The 27299-nt window shown below is 44.4% G+C and overlaps 1 protein-coding gene across 1 annotated transcript in view; it reads right to left on the reverse strand.

Moving 5' to 3' along the window:
- The window catches only part of FGR (FGR proto-oncogene, Src family tyrosine kinase), an 895442-nt gene that overhangs the window by 130574 nt on the left and 737569 nt on the right, over positions 1 to 27299 (reverse strand). Inside the window, exons 7-8 of the mRNA XM_075333908.1 lie at positions 22874 to 22977; positions 12801 to 12950 (exon numbers count right to left, since the gene is read on the reverse strand). Of these exons, the coding sequence (XP_075190023.1) occupies positions 12801 to 12950; positions 22874 to 22977 (254 nt within the window). The remainder of the gene's footprint in view (positions 1 to 12800; positions 12951 to 22873; positions 22978 to 27299) is intronic.

Below are 27299 nucleotides of genomic sequence, written 5' to 3' on the forward strand. Positions count from 1 at the left end.
TCTCTGCCGTGATGGGCCTCAGCCGATCCCGCATAATTTTGAGATAGCCACCGGTATTTGGAAATGTCCTTTCCTAAGGGTTGCCCCTGTGGAAGTGAGGAGCCCGGGCTGAGCTTCTCGCTCCAAGCCACAGGCTTTAAGAAGAAAGAATGAAGAAGTTGGTGTCGTGTTGCCAGAACTGTAGTCCCAACTTGACTGAAGTTTGTGTAGAGGTTGCTCCTACTTCTTCCCCAAGTGGTGCCCGCTCACAAGGTGGTTGTCCTTGTGACCGGGCAAGTCCCATGCATCGTGATGGCCACTCCCCAGCCTACCTGTAACGCCTGCTTGGATCCACAGACTCAGTTGGGCTGTAATGGGGAGACTAGAGGAAAGCCACTCACCAAGCAGGACCCCCAGAACCCTGGAACCCTTTAACCCCTATACAGGGATTTGGAATTACACAGGGCTCTGATGATCACTACCTGTGGAAGGCTGCAGTCCGATTAGAGTAGTAGTCAGGCAGGGTCAAACCAGGAATTGCGGAACAGGGACAGAATTAGCAGGCAATGACGTAGTCAGCAAACGTAGTAGAGGTCAAATCCGGATCGGGCAGCGAGGTACAGAAACAGTAGGCAGGTGTGTAGTCAGAAAACATGCAGAAGTCAGCACACAGGAATAACCAAACAGAATAGGATGTAACAGGAGCCAGGAAAATCAGAACTATCTCTGGAAGAGGTCATGTGACAAGAGGGGGAATAAGTAGGGTGTGGTGTCTTTCCATTGGCTGTAGCTGAACGCTGGCAACTTCAGCTGGAAGACACATGCCACCCACAGTCAGCCAGCGGTACTGCAGATCCCAAGATAACCCAGCCCAGTGGATGATCGGAGCCTGCGCCCACCGGTGCCGGTGGTATCGACTCCTCTCCCATCACCAGCACCATCCACGGCAGGAACACGGCGTCGCCTGGCGATCGGAGCAGAAGTCGCTGGAGCAGACTCCAGCGGCGACGTAACACTACCCTAGTCCAGTCCCCAGTGAGAAGGCATCTAAGCTGTATGTAAGGTGAAATGTGGAAACACCGGTGATTAACCCCCTCCTTACCCGAGATGAATACTGTACCCTAAGTGGGGTGCAGTACCCTGTGGCGACTGAAGCCTCAGGAGTGCCACAACACATTACACAATAATGGCTTAAAATCCCGCAGTGCCCACAAAGTCCCACATGGCGCATGTGCAGGCACGTCTGAAGTTTGCCAATGAACACCTGGATGATTCTGAGAGTGATTGGGAGAAGGTGCTGTGATCAGATGAGACAAAAATTGATCTGTTTGGCCTTAACTTGCCGTGTTTGGAGGAAGAGAAATGCTGCCTATGACCCAAAGAACACCATCTCCACTGTCAAGCAAGGAGGTGGAAACATTATGTTTTGGGGGTGTTTCTCTGCTAAGGGCACAAGACTACTTCATTGCATCAATGGGACAATGGATGAAGCTATGTACCGTAAAATCCTGAGTGACAACCTCCTTCCTTCTGTCAGGATATTACAAATGGGTCGTGTCTGGGTCTTCCAGCATGACAATGACCCAAAATATGCAGCCAAGGCAACAAAGTAGTGGCTTAAAAAGAAGCACATTAAGGTCATGGAGTGGCCTAGCCAGTCTCCAGACCTTAATCCCATAGACAACTTATGGAGGGAGCTGAAGCTCCGAGATGCCAACGACAGTCTCAAAATCTTAATGACTTGGAGATGATTTGCAAAGAGAAGTGGACCAAAATTCCTCTTGACATGTGCGCAAACCTCATCATCAACTACAAAAAATGTCTGACTGCTGTGCTTGCCAACAAGCGTTTTGCCACCAAGAATTAAGTCTTGTTTGCCAGAGGGATCAAATACTTATTTCTCTCTGCAAAATGCAAATAATTTTATACAATTTATACAATGTGATTTTCTGGATTTTATTTTGGATATTCTCTCACTGTTAAAATTATCCTACCCTTAAAATGATAGTGTGTTCATGTCTTTGTCAGTGGGCAAACTTACAAAATCGGCAAGGGATCAAATAATTATTTCCTTCACTGTATAAAGTCAAATACTATTATGACATCATTCCAATTGTGCATATAACATTTAAATAGTTAAAGAGCATATGTTACTTGTCACTTACACCTTTAGGTTCTGTTCACATATTGTAGCAACAATGTGTAAAATGTTGCAAGTTTACCATGAACAGCAAAGAAATAAAGCACAGCGGCCGTGATGTGTTTGCAGAGCTTATTTTTGGCTACTACTCAATTTTCAAAGTGAAGCTGGTATTGCTGAGAAGGGTTCGTCTATTGTGCCTCTTTCATCAGTCAGGAAGCTTTGTAGAACTGACATGGCCTAAAGAAAAAGAATTAGCCACTGAAACTGCAATACCAGTGATGTCCTCAAGATGGCAACCTCATCCTGTTTTACATGTTGCATTCGTATGGTAAAATATTTTTGCTAATATCAACTTTACCTTTACCTTTTGTAATAAGTTGTCACTAATTATTTAGTGATAAATATAAAGTGGCAGCAACATAGTTATATATTATGTAGATATAAAGTGATACAGACAAGAATAATAATGCCCTTGTCTTCCATTCGCAGGTTATAAGTAGATAAGGAGGGCTGCTTTTCGGTGAGAAGTGAATACAATTGTATCAAGTCTGTACAATTCTTTGGGAGCCAGTTTGTGCTACAGACTGATACATTGTACCAAGCTAGTCGAGAAATGTGCAGCTGCAATTTATACATTTAGCTTGCAGGGGATTGCCTCAGCTACATACAATTCTAATTACTTCCCATCTGAGAGCAGGACTAGCTAAGTACCTCTGAATTTACAAGGAATCTGTCAGCAGGTTTTTGCTCCCCCATCTGGGAGCAGCAAAATGTAGAGACACAGACGCTGATTCCAGCGATGTCTCATTTACTGGTCTTCTTAGTGTAGTTTTATAATATCACAGTTTTATTATAAGGACAAATAATAGAGCTGCTACCATGTGGTCCAACCAGGTCCGGTACAATTAGCAACTTTCTGCCTATGCACAGAAAGCTGTCGATCGGTGTTGTGATCGGGGCTATACAGAGCTCAGACTTCAGAGAACTGCGTGATCTAAGCAAAACTGTAACACCCAGTAAAGTAAGAGACACATCTCTGGAATAAGATGGGGTAGCAAAAACCTGATGAAAGACTCCCTTTAACCCCTTCACCCCCGGCCACTAAAACACCCTAATGACCGGGCCATTTTTTGCAATTCTGACCAGTGTCACTTTGACAGGTTATAACTCTGGAACGCTTCAACGGATTCTGGCGATTCCGAGATTGTTTTTTCGTGACCTATTGTACTTCATGTCAGTGGTAAATTTAGGCCGATATTTTTTGCGTTTATTTGTGAAAATTTAGGAAATTTTCTAAATTTCGCAATTTTCAAATTTATGCCTATAAATCTGAGAGTTATGTCACACAAAATAGTTACTAAATAAAATTTCTCACATGTCTACTTTACATCAGCGCAATTTTCGAAACAATTTTTTTTTTCGTTAGAAGGGGTCAAAGTTCATCAGCAATTTCTCATTTTTCCAACAAAATTTACAAAAGAATTTTTTTAGGGACCACATCACATTTGTGGTGACTTTGAGAGGCCTAGGTGACAGAAAATACCCAAAAGTGACCCCATTCTAAAATCTGCACCCCTCAAGGTACTCAAAACCACATCCAAGAAGTTTATTAACCCTTTAGGTGCTTCACAGCAACCAAAGCAATGTGGAAGGAAAAAATGAAAATTTTACTTAACACAAAAATGTTACTTTAGCCATAAAATTTTCATTTTCACAAGGGAGAAAAGAGAAAGTGCACCCTACAATTTATTGTGAATTCTCTCCTGAGTACGCAGATACCCCATATGTGGTAAAAATCAATTGTTTGGGCGCACGGGAGAGCTCAGAAGGGAAGGAGCGCCATTTGAATTTTTGACTGCAAAATTTGCTGCACTCATTAGCGGACGCCATGTCGGGTTTGAAGACCCCCTGAGGTGCCTAAACAATGGAGCTACCCCACAAGTGACCCCACTTTGGAAACTAGAGCCCTCAAATAATTTTTCTAGATGTTTGGTGAACACTTTGAACCCCTGGGGGCTTCACAGAAGTTTATAACGTTGAGCCGTGAAAAGAAAACATTTTTTTTTTACCACAAAACTGTTGCTTCAACTTGGTAGCTTTTTTTTCACAAGGGTATCAGTAAAAATGCACCATAAAATGTATTGTTCATTTTCTCCTGAGTACGCAGATACCTCATATGTGGTGGAAATCAAATGTTTGGGTGCACGGGTGGGCTCGGAAGGCAAAGAGCGCTATTTGAATTTTTGAGTGCAAAATAAGCTGCACTCATTAGCAGACGCCATGTCGGGTTTGAAGACCCCATGAGGTACCTAAACAATGGAGCTCCCCCAAAAGTGACCTCATTTTGGAAACTAGAGCCCTCAAATAATTTTTCTAGATGTTTGGTGTGCACTTTGAACATTTGGGGGCTTCACAGAAGTTTATAACGTTGAGCCGTGAAAAGAAAAAAATAAAATTTTTATCACTAAACTGTTGCTTCAACTAGGTAGCTTTTTTTTCACAAGGGTATCAGGAAAAAATGCACCATGAAATTTATAGTGCATTTTTGCCTGAGTCCGACGATACCTCATATGTGGTGGAAAGTAATTGTTTGGGTGCATGGCGGGGCTCAGAAGAGAAGGCGCACCATTTGACAGCAAAATTGGTTGGAATCATTAGCGGACGCCATGTCATGTTTGGAGACCCCCTATGGTGCCTAAACAGTGGAGCTCCCCCACAAGTGACCCCATTTTGGAAACTAGACCCCTCAAGGAATTTATCTAGATGTTTGGTGAGTCCCTTGCACCCCCAGGGGCTCCACAGAAGTTGATAACGTTGAACCGTGAATTTTTTTTTTTTTATTACAACAACATTTTTGCATCAACCAGGTAGCTTTTAATTTTTTACAATGGTATCAGGAAAAACTGCACCATAAAACGTATTGTGCAATTTTTCCTGAGTACGAAGATACCTCATATGTGGTGGAAATAAATTGTTTGGGCGCATGGTGGGGCTTAGAAGAGAAGGAACACCATTTGACTTTTCAAACGTACAGACGCGGTGCACTGATCGGCCGCTGCAGGACGCACGTTCAGATGAGATATAAAAAGCGTTGGGGATACGGAAAAAAAGAAAAAGTCACGTCAAAAATTGAGCAGGGATGCCGATCCGTTATGTGCATCCCTGATCAGCGCTTGGCGGGACGCACGGACAGATGCGATACAAAAAGCGTCGCGGATATAGAAAAAAGTCACGCCAAAAATTGAGCAGGGATGCAGATCCGTTATTTGCATCCCTGATCAGCGCTCGGCGGGACGCACGGACAGATGCGATACAAAAAGCGTCGCGGATATAGAAAAAAGTCACGCCAAAAATTGAGCAGGGATGCCGATCCGTTATGTGCATCCCTGATCAGCGCTCGGCGGGACGCACGGACAGATGCGATACAAAAAGCGTCGTGGATATGGAAAAAAGTCACGCCAAAAATTGAGCAGGGATGCAGATCCGTTATGTGTATCCCTGATCAGCGCTCGGCGGGACGCACGGACAGATGCGATACAAAACGCGTTGGGAATACGGAAAAAAAAAAAGTCACGCCAAAAATTGACCACGGATGCAGATCCATAATCTGCATCCGTGATCAGTGCTCAGCGCGATGCACGGACAGATGAGGTGTAAAAATGGACAGGATACAGGGAAAAAAAAAAAAGTTATACTCACAGTACCCAGAGGATTAGCAGGAGGATCACTTACCAGAAGAACTGTAGGAGGAACAGAAGGCAAGCAAGATGGACAGCTTTACAGGAGCAGCAGGCAGGATGTTGGACAGATCAGCAGAAGACCCAGGAAGAAGGACCCAGAGATGGAGGCAGATGTGATCGGGCCAGTGAAGACCTCGGATGACCCGGTGAAGGCAGGTGAGGGGAGAGGGAGAGCAGAGGGTGGCGCCGGAGGGCAGAGGGGGATATCAGAGAAGCAAAGAAGGAAGGAAGCAGAATAGAGATGACAGAGGAGGCAGGCAGATCACAGGGGGAGCAGATCGGGATGTCGGGGGGCAGATCAGGGCGTGGGGGGGCAGATCGCAGGGGGCACGGGCAGGGGCCATAACGGGAGCGCGCACGGGCCATAATGGGAGCGCGCACGGGCTGCAAGGGGAGCGTAATACTCATGTGGAGCAGGAGCAGAAGTGGTGACATCGGCGTCTGCGGCGGCAGCAGCGATGGCGCGGTACCACAAGTACCAGCCAGTCCATGCTGCAGACATGTTGGGGGAGGGCTTCCCAGACCAGCACAGGCCTGGGGAGGGCGGCCGGCCACCTGCAGATCAGACCGCCCCACTGCACACTGATTGGAGCGATTGCGCGTCATAGCACGATCGCTCCAGTCAGTGCGGCAGGGGCTGGGGGCGACATGTTTGAGGTCCAACTATGATCTGCTGTAGCTGCTACGGCATCTCATAGCCAGATCTCACAGTATCACACTAATTCGGGCATTATTTTTGCCGAAATCAGTGCAAACGATGTGGTTGGCGGTTCAGATTTGAACAGCCAATCACATCGATCGTCTATGGGGGGTGGCGATGCCAGCCCCCCCGGGGTCAAGCAAAGGTCCCCTGCTGTAAGAAACAGCAGGGGACATCATTTGAAAGCCGTTGCTATGGCCACGGCAATCAAATGAACTTTAGGCAGTAAAGTTACGTCCCTGGTCATTAAGTCACGTTAAAATAGGACGTAATTTTACTGCCCGCGGTCGTGAAGGGGTTAAAGGGCGCCCGTCACTGCCAAAATGAATTTTAAATAAGCTATACAGTGTTGTAAGGGACGTAGCTCCTATGCCAGCACTGTACCTGTTAATGGTACAGATCCTTAGAAAATAGCTTTTATTTCATATGTAAATGAGCCGGCTTCGGTGCAGCTTTGGCATGGCCATTCAGACAGTGAGCACTACCTAAATGCTGGCGGCATGTATGCGGTCCTGTGCACACGCAGTGCACGTTCCCGTTCCGATTTTTTGTGATGCCATTTGTTGCACTTCCGGGTGTATTAGTGTAGTTTAGTTATGCATGCTACTAAATACACAGGCATGCAACATTTGGGTTTATGAAAATTGTTTCAAATCCAATAACTACTGTAGATCTTATGTGTTTTTATGCCCTGATTAAAAAAACCCCCAAAACTTCTATTGTTAATCATCAATTATGGATTTTGCACAAAATACGTGTGAAATTATGTACAAGCGAGATGAACAAGTAAAATCTTTATTGTAGCCAAAAATGTGCACAATATTACATTATATCACGAAAGTGAGTACACCCCTCACATTTTTGTAAATATTTTATTATATCTTTTTTTTTGGCACAACACTGAATATATGACACTTTGATACATTGTAAATTAGGCAGTGCACAGCTTGTGTAACAGTGTAAATTTGGTGCCCTCTAAATAACTCTACCCACAACCATTAATGTCTAAACTGTAGGCAACAAAAGTGAGTACACCCCTAACTGACAATGGCCAAATTGGGCCCAATTAGCCATTTTCGCTCCCCGGTGTCATGTGACTCATTAGTGTTACAAGGTCTTAGGTGTGAATGGGGAGCAGGTGTGTCACATTTGGTGTTATCACTCACACTCTCTCATACTGGTCACTGGAAATTCAACATGGCACCTCATGGCAAAGAATTCTCTGAGGTTCCGGAAAAAAATACTTGTTAGATGGCCTAGGCTATAGGAAGATTGCCAACACCCTGAAACTGAGCTGCAGCACGGTGGCCAAGACCATACAGCGGTTTAACAAAACAGGATCCACTCAGAATAGGACTCGCCATGGTTGACCAAAGAAGTTGAGTGCATGTGCTCAGCGTTATATCAACAGGTTGTCTTTTCAAAATAGATGTATGAGTGCAGAGGTTCAAGGGGTGTGTGTGGGGGGGGGGGGTCAGCCTGTCTTTGCTCAGACTATATGCCACACACTGCATCAAATTAGTTTGCATAGCTGTTGTCCTAGAGGGAAGCCTGTTCTAAAGATGATGCACAAGAAAGGCCACAGTTTGCTGAAGACAAGCAGACTAAGGAAATGGATTACTTGAACCATGTCCTATAGTCTGATGAGACCAAGATAAACTTATTTGGTTCTGATGGTGTTAAGTGTGTGTGGTGGCAACCAAGTGAGGAGTACAAAGATAAGTGTGACTTGCCTACAGTCAAGCATGGTGGTGGGAATGTTATAGTTTGAGGCTGCATGATTACTGCTGGCTGTAGGGAGCTACAATTCATTGAGGGAACCATGAATGCCAACATGATAATGATCCCAAACATACCTGCAAGATGACCACTGCCTTGCTAAAGAAACTGAGGGTAAAGGTACTGAACGGGCCAAACACGTCTCACACACCTAAACCCTATTGAGCATCTGTGTGGCATTCTCAAATGGAAGATGGCGGAGCACAATGTCTCTAATATCTACTAGCTCCTTTATGTTGTCATGGAGGAGTGGAAGAGGATTCCTGTGACACTGTAGTGACCTACATGCCCAAGAGAGTTAAGGCATCGCTTGAAAATAATGTTGGCCTCTCAAAATATTGACACTTTGTACACCATTTGGCCATTTTCACATTAATGGGTGTACTTACTTTTGTTGCCAGCGATTTAGCCATTAATGGTTGTGTGTTGAATTATTTAAAGGGCACACCAAATGTACACTGTTATTTCAATATGTACACTGACTACTTTAGATTGTTTAAAAGTGTCATATCTTCAGTGTTGTCCCATGAAAAGATAAAATAAAATAGTTACAAAAATGTAAGGGGTGTACTCATTTTGTGATGTACTGTATATTTATAAATTTAATGAACATTAATTTTGCAACTTTATTGGAAATTAGTTATTGCACCTTTTACTTGTCCCTTCACAACTTCTCTTGATACTTTTCCTCTTATACACTGTGTGCAGAATTATTAGGCAAAAGAGTATTTTGATCACATGATACTTTTTATACATGTTGTCCTACTCCAAGCTGTAAAGGCTTGAGGGACAACTACCAATTAAGTAAATCAGGTGATGTGCATCTCTGTAATGAGGAGGGGTGTGGCGTAATGACATCAACACCCTATAGAAGGTGTGCTTAATTATTAGGCAACTTCCTTTCCTTTGGCAAAATGGGTCAGAAGAGAGATTTGACGAGTTCTGAAAAGTTCAAAATTGTGAGATGTCTTGCAGAGGGATGCAGCAGTCTTGAAATTGCCAAACTTTTGAAGCGTGATCACCGAGCAATAAAGCATTTTATGGCAAATAGCCAACAGGGTCGCAAGAAGCATGTTTGGCAAAAAAGGCGCAAAATAACTGCCCATGAATTAAAGAAAATCAAGCGTGAAGCTGCCAAGATGCCATTTGTCACCAGTTTGGCCATATTTCAGAGCTGCAACGTTACTGGAGTATCAAAAAGCACAAAGTGTGCCATACTCAGGGACATGGCCAAGGTAATGAAGGCTGAAAAACGACCACCTTTGAACAAGAAACAGAAGATAAAACGTCAAGACTGGGCCAAGAAATATCTTAAGACTGATTTTTCAAAGGTTTTTATGGACTTATGAAATGAGAGTGACTTTTGATGGGCCAGATGGATGGGCCAGAGGCTGGATCAGTAAAGGGCAGAAAGCTCCACTCTGACTCAGATGCCAGCAAGTTGGAGGTGGGGTACTGGTATGGGCTGGTATCATCATAGGTGAACTTATGGGACCTTTTCGGGTTGAGGATGGAGTGAAGCTCAACTCCTAGACCTACTGCCAGTTTCTGGAAGACAACTTCATCAAGCAGTGGTACAGGAAGAAGTCGGTATCATTCAAGAAAATCATGATTTCATGCAGTACAATGCTCCATCACATGCATCCAACTACTCTACAGCGTGGCTAGACAGTAAAGGTCTAAAAGATGAAAAAATAATGACATGGCCCCCTTGTTCACCTGATTTGAACCCCATAGAGAACCTGTGGTCCCTCATAAAATGTAAGATCTACAGGGAGGGAAAACAGTACACCTCTCAAAACAGTGTCTGGGAGGCTGTGGTGGCTGCTGCACGCAATGTTGATCGTAAACAGTCAAGCCACTGACAGAATCTATGGATGGTAGGCTGTTCAGTGTCATCATAAAGAAAGGTGGCTATATTGGTCACTAATTTCTTGGGGTTTTGTTTTTGCATGTCAGAAATGTTTATTTCTAAATTTTGTGCAGTTATATTGGTTTACCTGATGAAAATAAACAAGTGAGATAGCAATATATTTGGTTTTTATTAAGTTGCCGAATAATTCTGCACAGTAATAGTTACCTGCACAAACAGATATCCTTCTAAGATAGCCAAATCTAAAAAAAACCACTCCAACTTCCAAAAATATTAACCTTTGATATTTATGAGTCTTTTGGGTTGATTGAGAACATAGTTGTTGATTAATAATAAAACAAAATCCTCTAAAATACAACTTGCCTAATAATTCTGCACACGGTGTAGAGGGCCTGTGGATCTTCTCTGTGAAGCATCCAGTAGTAGGTCCCCATCTTGTTCACATTACACCTACTTTGGTATTGTTGTTTCATCTCCTTGATATCCTGATGAAATCAATCTCCTTGATCTTCCCTAACAGCACCAAGGCTTTCAGGAAATTAACCCGAATGGGAACGTAAAAAATGTCACGTGAAATTCATCAGACAACCCAAGGCTTTGAAACGTTTCTGCATGTTCTCCAAGATGGACTTAAATTTTGGATCTTTGTTGTTATCTAGAAATTTGTTCCTAACTTTTTAAAATAATCCCAAGCCTTTTTTCATCAGCTTTCATTTTTGTTTTGAACATGTCGTCTTTTATGAGTTTCCAAATATCTGGACCCACAAAAATGCCTTCCTTCAGTTTTTCTTCGGACAGTCCCTGAAACTTGGTACACAGATACGTAAAAGTCTCTCCTTCTTTTGGTAGAGTTTTCACAGGACAGGAGAATTTTAGTGGGATCAATTAAACTTTCCACAACTGAGTTCCTGAGTAAATGTTGCAAAGATGTTCTCGTTGGCCAAATATTTTGGCTCCAGTAATGAGTCCTATCCTGGGTGTCATATTCACACAAAAAGCATGGGTACTTTGTGCATCCTTCTTGCTGCCCAAGCTGCAGAGAACTTTCATATCATCATCACATATTGACCATCCTTGACGCTCCTAGTTAAGTTTCTTGAGAATAAAGTCCAAATTCTCATAGCTTTCCTTCAAGTGGCCAAATGCCCTACAGATACTAATGCATACTTGCTGCCATTGTACAGCAGCACAGCTTTTAGGCTATGTGTCCACAGTAAAAGGTCCCTGCGGATTTTTTTGCCTGAAAATCCGCAACTTTCGCGGCAAATAATAATAATAATAGGCAAATCCGCACCCGCGGATTTGCCGCGGATTTACCGCGGATTTACCGCGGATTTGCCGCGGATTTTGATGCGGATTTTATTTTTTTTTTTTTCCCCATTCAAAACAGAAAATCCGCACCAAATCCGCACCAAACAACTGACATGCTGCAGTTTGTTCCGCATCAAAATCCGCGGCAAAATCCGCAGCGGAAAAATCCGCAGCATGGGCACAGCATTTCCAAAATGCCATTGAAATGGCTGGGGAGTAGCTGTGCTGCAGATTTTCGGCAAATCCGCGCTAAATCCGCGTCAAAATCCGCGTCAAATCCGCGATAAATCCTGTAGCGTGGGCACATAGCCTTAGACTTTTTTTGGATGAATCAATAAACAGTCTACACTCGCTCACATTGTACTCAATGTTACATTTTTCCATCAGCCCAGCAACATCAGTGCATTGCACTAGAGCACCATCTTTAGCAAAGTATAGAAGGAATTCCTTTTGGAACGCTATGGAATTGTAATCTTTTGGAAGCCTATGGAGTCAGTGTTAGTGAAAAAACTATACGTGATGGAGTATTTTCAATATTTTTACTAAATTCAGATTTTGAAAGTATATATGTCAAGCTTCCATTTGGGAGCGCAGGGACTAAAGAAGCTCAGATTCCTAAGTGCAGTACAACAAAAGGCCACAAGAGGTCACTAGCACCGCGTCAAAAAGTCAAACAAGCCTAAAGTCAACACCGGGATGTCACGTCAAACCAAGGGAGTGAGCAAGCCATAGTTAAGTGGAAGCAAAGCCAGGAGATCACGTCAGGAGTCGGAGGGGAGCAGCTCCGTAGTAAGGGAACGTAGCTGAGGTCGGAGGCCGGGAGATCAGGTAAATACAGAGGAGGGGTAGGAGGTTGACACATAGAATGGGATCGGGGTCAGGTAAACAGGATGGGAGGATGAGACTAGGGGAGCGTAGGTCAAGGAGAGGTAGGCTGGGTAGCGGGAGAGATCAGAGTCAACTTACAGAGACCAGGATGCACAATGCAGAGCAGAGCTATTACTGGCTGCGTTCCAGCGATATACAAACAATAATAAAGCATCGAGAGTCCCGGAACGAGGCAGGCCCGAACAAACCCATTCCACCTACCTTAACCCAGTCAGAGACAAGCTATAGTCATAACAATAAAAAATAATCTCTTACATTTCAAACAATTTTACCCGGTGATATTACATATGTATAGAACTTTCCCCTTCATATCAATGGCGCACAAATCTTGAAGAAGTTTCCAGTTATGATGCCATAATATTATATGTAATTAGCAGTTTTTCATACCTGTGTAATGTTGTACTAGCTCCTGCACACTGTCAAACTGAACCCGTGTTGTGATGTAAAAGCCTCCGTTGTCAATCTTGCGGATCTTATAGTGTTTGACATGATCTCCTTTGATATTATCCCAGTCACGAACAGAGAGTGAGAATGCCCCTGTGTGTAGACAAGAAAAGGTAACAACATACGAACGGCACTTATAATGTAGGAACATCTATCTAGATGTTACCACTGTTAACATACAATGGGTGAAATAAGTATTGAACACGTCATCAATTTTCCAAGTAAATATTTTTCTAAAGGTGCTATTGGCATGAATTTCTCACCAAATTTCAGTAACAACCCAACCAATCCACACAGGAAAAGAAATCAAACCATAGATGTCCATAAATTTTGTGCAATAATAAGAAATGACACAGGAAAAAGTATTGAACACATGAAGAAAGAGGGAAAGTCAGGCCACCAGCTCAATCTATCAGTGATTAGAAAGCAATCCTACCACTTAGTGAAAAATATCTGTTGGTTCAACTAGTGACCCATAAAAAGGTGTCTTATTACCAGGGTGCCACACAAGAAACATCTCATGATGTTCTCATGGTGAGACATTCATGTCAATAGCACCTTTAGAAATATATTTACTTAGACAAATGGGGACGTCACGTGTTCAGGGGCGTAACTACCGCGGTTGCAGAGGTCGCCATTGCGTCCGGGCCCGGCAGCTTAGGGGCTTGCTCTGCAGACCACGTGGCTGCTATATGTACCGGTGCCGCCGCCGCTGACAGCGGGACCCCCTGCCCAGTGTCATCCCCGGCGGCACTGGGCCCCCCTGTCCGGTGTCATCGGCGGAGGCACTGGGCCCCCCTGCCCGGTGTCATCGGCGGCGGCACTGGGTCCCCATGCCCGGTGTCATCGGCGGCGGCACCGGGCTCCCTCCCCCGTCATCATGCACAGCAATGATGAAGCGTAGAGCGGCGCTCCATGCTCCATCATTCTCTCACTGTGCACGGTGACGTCACTCCTGTGCGACTGCTGTACAGAGAGCACAGAGTGCAGGACGGGAGGACAGTGACCGGAGCACCGGGGGAACGGAGGACAGAGGTGAGGACAGAGCAGTGGTGAAACGAACGAGGTGAGTAATTTTTTTTTTTTAAATCAGTGAGTACACGGTGGCCGGAGGCCTGGGGGAGGCTGCACTATACACAGGGAGTATTCAATAAAAGCCTCAGCCACACCATGATTTACTAGATGGATATATAAAGGCGTAATACAGAAACCATAGTGTTAACAAGAGACTGAATGGGGACTTGGACAAGTCGCTATAATTGTACCATAACCAAAGAGAAACATACGACCAAAGCCCAATATACTGAAGTGATAATCTTTATTGACAAAAGGGGGTAGGTGCGGGGCGGCACAGAACAAGTGAGAACATGACCCTGACGAAGGCTTCCCAGCCGAAACGGCCGTCGGGTAGGACACAGGCATTGCGCGGATCACTGTCCTTCTCCAGGTAATGAGACACACTATAATTTATTTGCTTGTATGGCGTCTGGGGTGTTAGGGTCCCTCCTCTACCTTAATTCATTAGATAATGTAACAATTTTGTTCCACGTTGCATAAAATCACAGCGCTGATATTTCAGTATGTGTTGTTGCTGTGATTGTGATGGGAGGTTTTTATCCAACATTGGGACCTCTGCCTCATGATGCCCACTAATATTATTCTCTTACTTGGAGTAACCGCTGACATCTCTCTGTGTCCATATATGTACTTTGTAATTCTACTTGTAATTGTTATTCATTAATTATGGATGTGGTAGTGATCTGCCAGTAGTTGGATACTTACTCACTTTACCAGTGATTATATGCCTATGCTCTCACTTGTTCTGTGCCGCCCCGCACCTACCTCCTTTTGTCAATAAAGATTATCACTTCAGTATATTGGGCTTTGATCGTATGTTTCTCTTTGGTTATGGTACTATACACAGGGAGGCCTGTGGGAGGCTGCAGTATACACAGGGAGGCCTGGGGGAGGCTGCACTATACACAGGGAGGCCTGGGGGAGGCTGCACTATACACAGGGAGGCCTAATAATAATAAAGGTGGTCACCAGAGCATCCCACACCAGCAAGAAATACCCATCCTCTATGGTGTTTTTTTGCCTCTTGCTCCCCATCAATATGTGGGTCTTCACCTTTTTTTCTTATTAGCACCACTATATATTTGTAAAAAAAAAAAAATAAATTGAATTTTTTAATATTAGTATTCAATAAAGAATTGATGTTTTATACATTTAGCCCTTGAATACTCCGTTTTTCTGTTTCTTCTGAGCCTTCATGGAGTGGCATATATATTGATACGAGATGTGCTTTAGTTCAATCTTTTTGTGTCTTACTATATACAGGGAGGCCTGGGGGAGGCTGCACTATACACAGGGAGGCCTGGGGAAGGCTGCACTATACACAGGGAGGCCTGGGGGAGGCTGCACTATACACAGAGAGGCCTAGGGGAGGCTGCACTATACACAGGGAGGCCTGGGGGAGGCTGCAGTATACACAGGGAGGCCTGGGGGAGGCTGCATTATACACAGGGAGGCCTGGGGGAGGCTGCAGTATACACAGGGAGGCCTGGGGGAGGCTGCAGTATACACAGGGAGGCCTGGGGGGGCTGCATTATACACAGAGAGGCCTGGGGGAGGCTGCATTATACACAGGGATGCCTGGTGGGGGCTGAATTATACACAGGGAGGCCTGATGGAGGCTGCATTATACACAGGGAGGCCTGGGGTGGCTGCATTATACAAAATGTAGAACACCTTATACATGGACTATAGGGGTGCATTTACATGGAGGAGTATGAGGCTGCATAATACAATATGAAAGTTTATGGTGCTGCATTATAATACATATAGGACTATGGGGGCTACATTATAATATATGGAGGCTACCTTATACATGAACTATGGGGGTGCATTATAAAACATTGAGGACTATGTGGTGCAGTATAATATATTGAGTACTATGGGGTGAATTATAATACATGGAGAACTATGGGAAATGCATTATAATACATGGAGGACTATGGGAAATGCATTATAATACATGGAGGACTATGGGGGTGCATTCTATTTTATGAAGGGTTATGTGGGACTCTTTATACTATATGGAAGGCTATATGGGGGCCATTACAGTATTTGGGGAACTATATACAAGGGGGACAAAGATACAAGCAGGGGATGCAAACGTTTTGTGCTGAGGGAAAAAGGCTCTTTCCCTCAGCATCCAGCTTTCCCATGCTCTGCTATAATCTTCTCTCAGCACCCAGCTTTCCCATGCTCTGATATGGGAAAGCTGGGTGCTGAGGGAAAGATGTATAGCAGAGCATGGGAAAACTGGGTGCCGATGACAAGATGCATATCAGAACATAGGAAAGCTGGGTGCTGATAGAGGGATTTCAGATCATGGGACATCTGAGTGCTGAGGGTAAAGGCCACTTTGGCAGATCTGTGGTTGTAGTGAAATCATGGACATATTGTTCCATTTGTACACAGCCACAAACCTGGCACTGATTGTCCACAATTTCACTGCAACCACAGATCTGCCAAAGATTTATCTCTGTGTGTAAAGTGGCCTTAAGAGCCAAGTGTCAGCGTGATTATCATGTACCCCGAGTGTCATTGTCATCTCGTACCCCAAGTGTCGGTGTACAGTACAGACTAAAAGTTTGGACACACCTTCTCATTCAAAGAGTTTTCTTTATTTTCATCACTCTGAAAATTGTAGATTCACATTGAAGGCATCAAAACTATGAATTAACACATGTGGAATTAAATACTTAACAAAAAAGTGTGAAACAACTGAAAATATGTCTTATAGTCTAGGTTCTTCAAAGTAGCCACTTTTTGCTTTAATTACTGCTTTGCACACTCTTGGCATTCTCTTGATGAGCTTCAAGAGGTAGTCACCGGAAATGGTTTTCACTTCACAGGTGTGCCCTGTCAGGTTTAATAAGTGGGATTTCTTGCCTTATAAATGGGATTGGGACCATCAATTGTGTTGTGCAGAAGTCTGATGGATACACAGCTGATAGTCCTACTGAATAGACTGTTAGAATTTGTATTATGGCAAGAAAAAAGCAGCTAAGTAAAGAAAAGGGAGTGGCCATCATTACTTTAAGAAATTAGGGTCAGTCAGTCAGAAAAATTGGGAAAACTTTAAAGTGTTCCCCAAGTGTAGTGGCAAAAACCATCAAACGCTACAAAGAAACTGACTCACAAGAGGACCACCTCAGGAAAGGAAGACCAAGAGTCACCTCTGCTGCGGAGGATAAGTTTATCCGAGTCATCAGCCTCAGAAATCGCAGGTTAACAGCAGCTCAGATTAGAGACCAGGTCAATGCCACACAGAGTTCTAGCAGCAGATACATCTCTAGAACGACTGTTAAGAGGAGACTTTGTGCAGCAGGCCGTCATGGTAAAATAGGAAACCACTGCTAAGGACAGGCAACAAGTAGAAGAGACTTGTTTGGGCTAAAGAACACAAGGATTGGACATTAGACCAGTGGAAATCTGTGCTTTGATTTGATGAGTCCAAATTTGAGCTCTTTGGATCCAACCACCGTGTCTTTGTGCGACGCTGAAAAGGTGAATTGATGGACTCTACATGCCTTGTTCCCACCATGAAGCATGAAGGAGGAGGTGTGATGGTGTGGGGGTGCTTTGCTGGTGACACTGTTGGGGATTTATTCAAAATTGAAGGCATACTGAACCAGCATGGCTACCACAGCATCTTGCAGCGGCATGTTATTCCATCCGGTTTGCGTTTAGTTGGACCATCATTTATTTTTCAACAGGACAATGACCCCAAACACACCTCCAGGCTGTGTAAGGGCTATTTGACCAAGAAAGAGAGTGATGGGGTGCTATGCCAGATGACCTGGCCTCCACAGTCACCAGACCTGAACCCAATCGAGATGGTTTGGGGTGAGCTGGACCGCAGAGTGAAGGCAAAAGGGCCAACAACTGGTAAGCATCTCCTTCAAGACTGTTGGAAGACCATTTCCAGTGACTACCTCTTGAAGCTCATCTAGAGAATGCCAAGAGTGTGCAAAGCAGTAATAAAAGCAAAAGGTGGCTACTTTGAAGAACCTAGAATATAAGACATATTTTCAGTTGTTTCACACTTGTTTGTTAAGTATTTCATTCCACATGTGTTAATTCATAGTTTTGATGCCCTCAATGTGAATCTACAATTTTCACAGTCATGAACATAAAATAAACTCTTTGAATGAGATGGTGTGTCCAAACTTTTGGTCTGTACTGTACGTGGAGGGGTGGGGGTGGGGGGCCCCGGGTCCGAACTTTGCACCGGGGCCCATCCATCTCTAGTTAAGCCACTTATTTCAGCTCCTTTATCTATTTTACTGAATACATGAATTTTGTATGAAATTTAATTCTGAAAGTCTGTGTTTTTCCATTCCTCTGTTATTCTTTTTAGTAATAAATGAGTAGTAAAAGCAAAGAAATGAACCAGAGTATAAGTATACATACAACGTGTAGAAGCATGTTCCCACTTTGGCCATTTAACAGACAAAATCTAAGCTAGAAACAAAATGATCATATATCCTGTAATAAGTAAGAGTCATAGTACATATAAATAACATAGAGTACGTAGTGCACACTGTTTTTGATCAAAAAAGGATAAAAGCCATCCCACCATGATAAGGCTTACCCCAATTGGAACGTTCCTATCCTTTCTCTAGCATAAAAACCTTATCTTGTGTCAGCCAACCTTAATGTAGATGGGGGCAGAACAGGACTGGTGTCTGACTACTCAGACATTGTGATTGACAGCTCAACCGCGCAATAGATGGCAGGAGTGTGCTGGACTGTCAAGATTCAGAATGACAGCAAAACCACTCATTCTGTGATTGGAGCTGGTCACGCCTTTCCCATACAAATTGAGGATTGTTTTGTACCTTTATCATGGGCTGGGTCTGCTGGGCTTCCTGCCAGTTGTAGCACAAGGCTAGGTTTTAATACTAGAGGATAGGAACGTTTTGACTGGGGTGCGGCTTCTTGTGGTGGAATGGCTTTTACACTTTTTTTTAAATCAAAAACAGTTTTTACTAAGTACCCTATATTATTCATATGTACTAATACTGTTTACTTACTTATTTACTGCAAGGTATATGCTCATTTTGCTTCTATCTGAGGTTTTAATTTACAGTGCCTACAAGTAGTATTCAACCCCCTGAAGATTTAGCAGGTTTGATAAGATGCAAATAAGTTAGAGCCTGCAAACTTCAAACAAGAGCAGGATTTATTAACAGATGCATAAATCTTACAAATCAACAAGTTATGTTGCTCAGGTAAATTTTAATAAATTTTCAACATAAAAGTGTGGGTCAATTATTATTCAACCCCTAGGTTTAATATTTTGTGGAATAACCCTTGTTTGCAATTACAGCTAATAATCGTCTTTTATAAGACCTGATCAGGCCGGCACAGGTCTCTGGAGTTATCTTGCCCCACTCCTCCATGCAGATCTTCTCCAAGTTATCTAGGTTCTTTGGGTGTCTCATGTGGACTTTAATCTTGAGCTCCTTCCACAAGTTTTCAATTGGGTTAAGGTCAGGAGACTGACTAGGCCACTGCAACACCTTGATTTTTCCCTCTTGAACCAGGCCTTGGTTTTCTTGGCTGTGTGCTTTGGGTCGTTGTCTTGTTGGAAGATGAAATGACGACCCATCTTAAGATCCTTGATGGAGGAACGGAGGTTCTTTGCCAAAATCTCCAGGCAGGCCGTGCTATCCATCTTCCCATGGATGCGGACCAGATGGCCAGGCCCCTTGGCTGAGAAACAGCCCCACAGCATGATGCTGCCACCACCATTCTTGACTGTAGGGATGGTGTTCTTGGGGTCGTATGCAGTGCCATCCAGTCTCCAAACGTCACGTGTGTGGTTGGCACCAAAGATCTCGATCTTGGTCTCATCAGACCAGAGAACCTTGAACCAGTCTGTCTCAGAGTCCTCCAAGTGATCATGAGCAAACTGTAGACGAACCTTGACATGACGCTTTGAAAGTAAAGGTAACTTACGGGCTCGTCTGGAACGGAGACCATTGCGGTGGAGTACGTTACTTATGGTATTGTCTGAAACCAATGTCCCCACTGCCATGAGATCTTCCCGGAGCTCCTTCTTTGTTGTCCTTGGGTTAGCCTTGACTCTTCGGACAAGCCTGGCCTCGGCACGGGTGGAAACTTTCAAAGGCTGTCCAGGACGTGGAAGGCTAACAGTAGTTCCATAAGCCTTCCACTTCCGGATGATGCTCCCAACAGTGGAGACAGGTAGGCCCAACTCCTTGGAAAGGGTTTTGTACCCCTTGCCAGCCTTGTGACCCTCCACAACCTTGTCTCTGATGGCCTTGGAATGCTCCTTTGTCTTTCCCATGTTGACCAAGTATGAGTGCTGTTCACAAGTTTGGGGAGGGTCTTAATTAGTCAGAAAAGGCTGGAAAAAGAGATAATTAATCCAAACATGTGAAGCTCATTGTTCTTTGTGCCTGAAATACTTCTTAATACTTTAGGGGAACCAAACAGAATTCTGGTGGTTTGAGGGGTTGAATAATAAATGACCCTCTGAATAAACTTTTCACAATTTAAAAAAAGAAATAACATTCTTTTTTGCTGCAGTGCATTTCACACTTCCAGGCTGATCTACAGTGCAAATGTCACAATGCCAAGTTAATTCCGAATGTGTAAACCTGCTAAATCTGCAGGGGGTTGAATACTACTTGTAGGCACTGTAAGTTGACAGCTAGGTGCTACACTTCTCATTATTAAAGAGGCATGTCTTTACATTATTCTAACACTATGAGCACTAATTGGCCAGTCTCAGAATATGGAGGCACACACCCTCATTAGGTACCATCCTGATGTCAATGTTTTTATAAATATCAAGGAGGAATAATAGAAAGACCGCTCAATAAGCAGATAGGAGATAAAATAATCTATAATTGTGGTTTCATAGAAAGCCCAAATGTTTACTGCAATAGACAAGTCAGGAGAGCTAATGGGTATTCTTCAAAACAGGTAATTTTCACATCATCTCTGGGTATGAAGCTTAAGTTTGAAATTAAAAACCAATACAACATACATTACTGTGTAAAAGTTTTAGTTTTACTTCTCCATCATGCAATATCATCAGTGAGAAGTTTGACTGGGACCAAATTTATTCTGCAGTAGGACAACGACCCCAAACATACAGGCCATGCCATCAACAACTATCTTCAGCAAAAAAGAACAATGAGTCCTATAAGTAATTATATGGCTCCCACTGATCTCTGATCATTTAGTCTTTCTGGGATTATATGACGAGACAGAAGCATTTGCACAAGACTACATCCACAGAAGATCTGTGGTTTGTTCACCAAGATGTTAGGAACAATCTGTCTACTGAGTTGCTTCAAAAACTGTGTGTATGTGTGCTGAGAAGAATTGATGCTTTGGTACCTTTTTTGAAGGCAAATAGAGAACACACCAAATATTGATTAAGATTTCTCATTTGCTCATTCAGTTTGTATTTTGTTAATTAATAAAATTAAACTATTAAAGGGTATATTTAGGAATTTAAAAATTAAAAAATGTGCCTAAGAACTATCAGGCAGGTTGTTACTACCTACCTGCCTGTTGTGTCTGGCACCTCTCTTTGCCGGCACAGAGCAGTCATAGACCACTCATGCCGGCGATACAGTGGCTTCGTCAACAGAGCGGCGGCTTCTTTCCTATGCTGCTCTGTAGACGGGGCAGGACAGCCGATGTCATGCTGATTGACAGCCGACTCTCCACTGCCTTCCCGGGTGAGCCATCTGTCAACCAGCATGATGTCCCACAGAGGAGAGTGGATGAGAAGCCTCCACTCTGTAATTGTGGCATCAGTGGAAGCAACAGAATCGCTGGCAGGAATGGTCTGTGTATAACCCTTAATACTTCTAGATTTGAAAACCTTTTTTGAAGCACTTTTTCCACGTCTGACTAAAACCTTTGCACAGTACATTGCAGTATGAGTAGGAACATTTATATGTAAGGCACCGTTCACATTTCCAGTTAGCAGCAGAACCAGTATTTAAAAAAAAAAAAATAAATAAAAAAAAATCCTTTACAAGCAAAGCAAAAATGTGCAATGTCGAAGCCAAAGTTCTGTCTCTTGAACGAAAAACATATCTTTAGAAACTGACACTAGTCACGCATAGTGCTAAAGAAGTGATTTTTTAACAGATGAATCTATTTCCCATAGACTCCAATTATACATATAATATATATTTGTGTATATATATATATATATATATATATATATATCTCAGATCCAGTTTATATTCTTTTCTTTTAAGGCAATATAAAAAAAGTTGTGCAAACTAAATTTTAATTTTCGCTAAATAGTGGATAGCAGCAGTAAAGGAGGTAGGTGGAAGGCATTTTAGGTTATTGTGGTCTCCACTCTGAACAGTGGTTGCCAGATTGGAAAGTTTAACTTCCATTTTTATTATCTCAAAACGTATCCCAAAATGGAAGTAGCTGCTTGATATGTAAACATAGCTTAGTGATTTAATAAACAATATATTTATTTATTTAGTTTTCATGGATCAGTTTTTTTCCAACTGTCAGTAAAAGACGTTAAACATTTTTTTTCTGCTTCTATATAGAGCGATTTTCTGTGAACACTCAGAATTGCTCAAGTATGGTTTCTACACTGCAGAAGCTTTTGGAGATGTGATCTTTGGCACATTTGTCTTACACAGGAAATATATTAGTCCAATGTTAATTAATTTTCTGTATCAGATTTCAGTTTTCTTGGGCCCACAGCACTCTGACAGATAAGCTTCACCCAAACCTAAATCAAGTGATTTTACTGAAAGCATGGTCATAGTTATATCTATGCTTTAAGTCATAGTTACATAGGTTGAAAACAGACCTAGGTCCATCTAGTTCAGCCTTCCTCCACCAATTATATACTTTGTCACTAAATCATTTATTAAAGCAGGATTCTCTCAGTTCTATATATTTAGGCTTAGATATCTTACCCTTTGTAGTTTCACTTTCTCTGATCAGGAAACTTCCTCGAATATTGCTTTCACTCAACAATTGCCTCTCTGCATCCTTTCTTCCAAGTTTACCAAAGAACCAGCTGTGGGAGTGAAGATATTAAATGAATTCAATCTCTTACATTCACTGTATACACATAATGAAATGGGCCATTACGTATGCCAGTTTAGACCATCCTAACAACTATTGAGCGGAGGCAGCTTGCTTTTATTATGTGCATGCTTTATAATACAGTATATACATACATATATACACATACTGTATATATATATACTAGCTGTTCTCAGCCAGCTAACGCTTGGCTCAAGGGTATACAGATCTCCCCCCCAAGGGTATACAGCTCACCTCCCTAGTATATAGCTCCCCCAAAGGTATACAGCTGTCCTTCCCCCAAAGGGTATACAGCTCCCTTCCCCCCAAGGGTATACAACTCCGCTCCCCCCAAGGGTATACAGCTACCCTCACCCAAGGGTATACAGCTTTCCCCCCAAGGGTATACGGGTTACCTCCCCTAATGGTATATAGCTCTCCTTCCCAAGGGTATATAGCTCTCCTCCCCAAGGGTATACAGCTCTCCTCCCCAAGGGTATACAGCTGTCCTTCCCCCAAAGGGTATAACAGCTCTCCCTTCAAGGATATACAGGTCCCCTCCCCCCAAGGGCATACAGCTCCCCTCCACCAAGGGTATACAGCTTCCCCCCAAGGGTATACAGGTTCCCTCCCACAAGGGTATACAGCTCTCCTTCCCAAGGGTATATGTGACGCCCTGGCAAAACCAGGTAGGCACAAAAGTTGTACATCCTCCTTGTCACCACCAGAAACCCACACTCAGGCATAACACACAGCCCTTAAACCCTAGCCACCCCCTCATGATAATAAGGACACACCAGTGGGCGGGATCAGGTGGATGAGAATGCCCACATAGGGGTCCTGAGGTGTCAGAGGCGGGAACACAACAGTTGAGTCAGGTTTAGGGAGTTCAAACTGACAGTTGAAGTGAGAGGAGCGAAGTGTGCAGTGTAGTCAGGGATAGTAGACCTTGGACTACCCGGCTAGGTGGCAGACAGTGAACACAGCCACAGGCGACGGAGATCCGGTCACGGGAGACCTAAAGTGGAGCGGGGCAGGGTTGTAACCCGCTGGTGCCGACAGCAGGAATCCAGTCTTGAGGCCATGCACAGTCGGGGTGCCTGGACCCTAGGGCGAGGAAGGTTGCAAGCCCCTCTCCAATTAACCAGCCGGGGACAAGGTTCCAGACTTTGTCCCGTTAACTGCCTAGATAGAGCGAAACATAAGCCCAACGCGGGGGATAGGGTGTCCGTCAGAACCCACTGAGATCCAAAGGGTCAGCTTTCGTGGGCCACAGCTCCCAACAACACAGAAAAACGGGAGTGGACTTCTCCGTTCCATGAAAAGTCCTCCCAAAGGAAAGACAAACACAAAGTGCAGGAGGAAGGGATACCTGTTCATTAACCTGGGTGCGGGACCGGAATGCACCCTCCTAAGGCAGCCGGCCACTCGCAACTTGGTTTACTACTGGACTTGTGTGAAATTACTGAACTGCGAGTACACCATTGTCCCCCGGTCCAGCCCGACACGCCACCTCCAGCAGCTATCACTCCCGTGTTCAGACCATGGGCCCCGGGACTACACCTCCACTACCCGTGGAGGGGATCCCATCTTGCTGCCCCGCTCCATCAGCCCTGTACGCCCCATCACCAGGCAGCGGCGGTGCCACCATCCCTCACCACAACCCACAGACACAACAACTCCCCTGTAAATATCCCCCTTTCCGACGGTTGTGAGAACGGGCGGCCGGGCGAGCCCGGGTCCGGTCACCACTCGAGCCGCAGAAGCGACCATCAAGGAGGTATGGCAATTCCTGGGCCTGATGGACTATTACCGCCGCTTCATCAAGGGTTACACTAAGATGGCAGCTCCTATGCAAGAGCTCCTTGTTGGACAAGCCAAAACATGGTAAAATTCCCAGTCCTCTATTTGCTTGGGGCAAGGATCAAGAAGATTCCTTCCAGCAAATGAAGTCGGCCCTGACCGGAGAAGAGATCTTGGCAAACCCCGATTATGGCCTCCCGTTCATACTCTATACGGATGCCAGTAATTTGGGATTGGGAGCTGTCCTGTCCCAAGTGCAGAATGGCAAGGAGAAGGTAATAGCTTATGCGAGCAGGAAGCTTCGCCCCACAGAGAGGAACCCTGAGAATTACAGTTCTTTCAAGTTGGAGTTCCTGGCACTCGTCTGGGCAGTGACGGAAAGATTTAAGCACTACCTGGCTTCTGCAAAGTTCACTGCGTATACGGACAACAATCCTTTGACCCATCTGGACACAGCAAAGCTTAGAGCCTTGGAACAGCGTTGGGTAGCCCGGTTGGCGAACTATGATTTCACCATAAAGTACAGAGCCGGTCGGAAGAATACCAACGCTGATGCGCTGTCCAGAATGCCACACCTGCCTGATGGTGTGGTGGATGAAGATGAGTTAGAAGAAGTTGAGCTGCCTGCCTTCCATCAACCTGCCGGTTTGGAGAATACGAGACCCTACAGTAGTCAGCAGGAGGCAGCGTTCAATCCGTTACCCCACCATGGTTGGCAGGAAGCCCAAGATAAAGATCCTGCAGTTCGACTGATCAAGACGTTGATTTCCCAGGATGGTTCCAGGATAGAGCCTACTGCACCGCCACAGGCACAGGGGCTGTGGAAAGAGAGTGGCCAGCTATACTTGCAGAGAGGCAAGCTGTGCAGAGGACTGATTAACCCCAAGACGCATGAGATGATCTATCAGGTTGTAGTAACTCAGGCATAAGTACCGGTGGTCCTAGAGGCCTATCATGACGGAGCTGGACACTTCGGCTGGAAGAAATTGGAGATGTTGCTGCGAAAACGCTTCTATTGGGCTGGAATGAGAGAATCCATTGAAGAATGGTGTCGGGATTGTGATCCCTGTGTGTTAAGAAGAAAGGATGGTACCAGCCAGATGGCCCCGTTGCAGCCGATCATCACCAACCAGCCATTGCAACTCGTTGCTCTTGACCACGTCAAGCTCACACCAAGTAGGAGCAGGTATACATATGCTCTCACAATAGTGGATCACTACTCAAGATTTATGGTCTTGGTACCCGTCAAGGATCTAACAGCTCGCACGGCAGCGAGGGTTTTCCAGGCGCATTTCTGCCGGCCGCATGGCTACCTGGAGAAGGTACTTACAGACCAAGGCCCTGCCTTACGCCAGCCTTAACTGTCCCCAGGATGACACCGGGGTAGGTAGCAAAGTCTTTGCTGAACCATGACTTGTTCATCTTGGCTCGTTCTTAAAAACACAGCAAGGGGACTCCAAGCAGAGTCTCCCATTTTTCCAAATATTGGGCCCCACAGACACCACTTCAGTGGCATCACTTGTGCCCTATTTGCAAACTAGATGTGTTGATTAGCATCAAGCACATTCAAAAATACACCAGCCTTAACTGTCCCCAGGATGACACCGGGGTAGGTAGCAAAGTCTTTGCTGAACCATGACTTGTTCATCTTGGCTCATTTTTAAAAACAACGCAAAGGGACTCCAAGCAGAGTCTCCCTTTTTCCAAAAATTGGGCCCCACAGACACCACTTCAGTGGCATCACTTGCGCCCCATTTGCAAACTGGATGTGTTGATTAGCATCAACCACATTCAAAAATACGCCAGCCTTAACTGTCCCCAGGATGACACCGGGGTAGGTAGCATAGTCTTTGCTGAACCATGACTTGTTCATCTTGGCTCATTTTTAAAAACACAGCATGGGGACTCCAAGCAGTCTCCCATTTTTCCAAATATTGGGCCCCACAGACATCCCTTCAGTGGCATCACTTGTGCCCCAGTTGCAAACTTGACAGGTAGATTTGCATCAAGCACATTCAAAAATACGCCAGCCTTTACTCTCCCCAGGATGATACAGGGGTAGTAAAGTCCTTGCGGGTCCATGACTTGTTCATCTTGATGAGCGTTAGTCTGTCCACATTGTCACTGGACAGACGCATGCGCTTATCTGTCAGCATACACCCAGCAGCACTGAAGACACGTTCAGAGACAACGCTGGCTGCGGGACACGACAATATCTCCAAGGCGTAAGTGGCGAGCTCAGGCCATTTTTCAAGATTGGAAGCCCAAAATGAGCAAGGCTCCAGTTGCACAGTCAAGGCATCGATGTTCATTTGGAGATACTCCTGAATCATCCTCTCCAGCCGTTGACTATATGTCAGACTTCTTGTCTCTTGTGGCCTTGCATTGGATGGTCTAAAAAAATTATGAAACGATTCCATAAAATTGCTGTTACCAGCACCAGATACGGTGTTGCTGGTACGGTTTGACTGATAATGACGAGACAGTCCCATGTTTGGCAAGTTACAACTG

This window comes from Anomaloglossus baeobatrachus, chromosome 2 (assembly GCF_048569485.1).
Source record: "Anomaloglossus baeobatrachus isolate aAnoBae1 chromosome 2, aAnoBae1.hap1, whole genome shotgun sequence".
In the NCBI taxonomy this organism is placed as follows: domain Eukaryota; kingdom Metazoa; phylum Chordata; class Amphibia; order Anura; family Aromobatidae; genus Anomaloglossus; species Anomaloglossus baeobatrachus.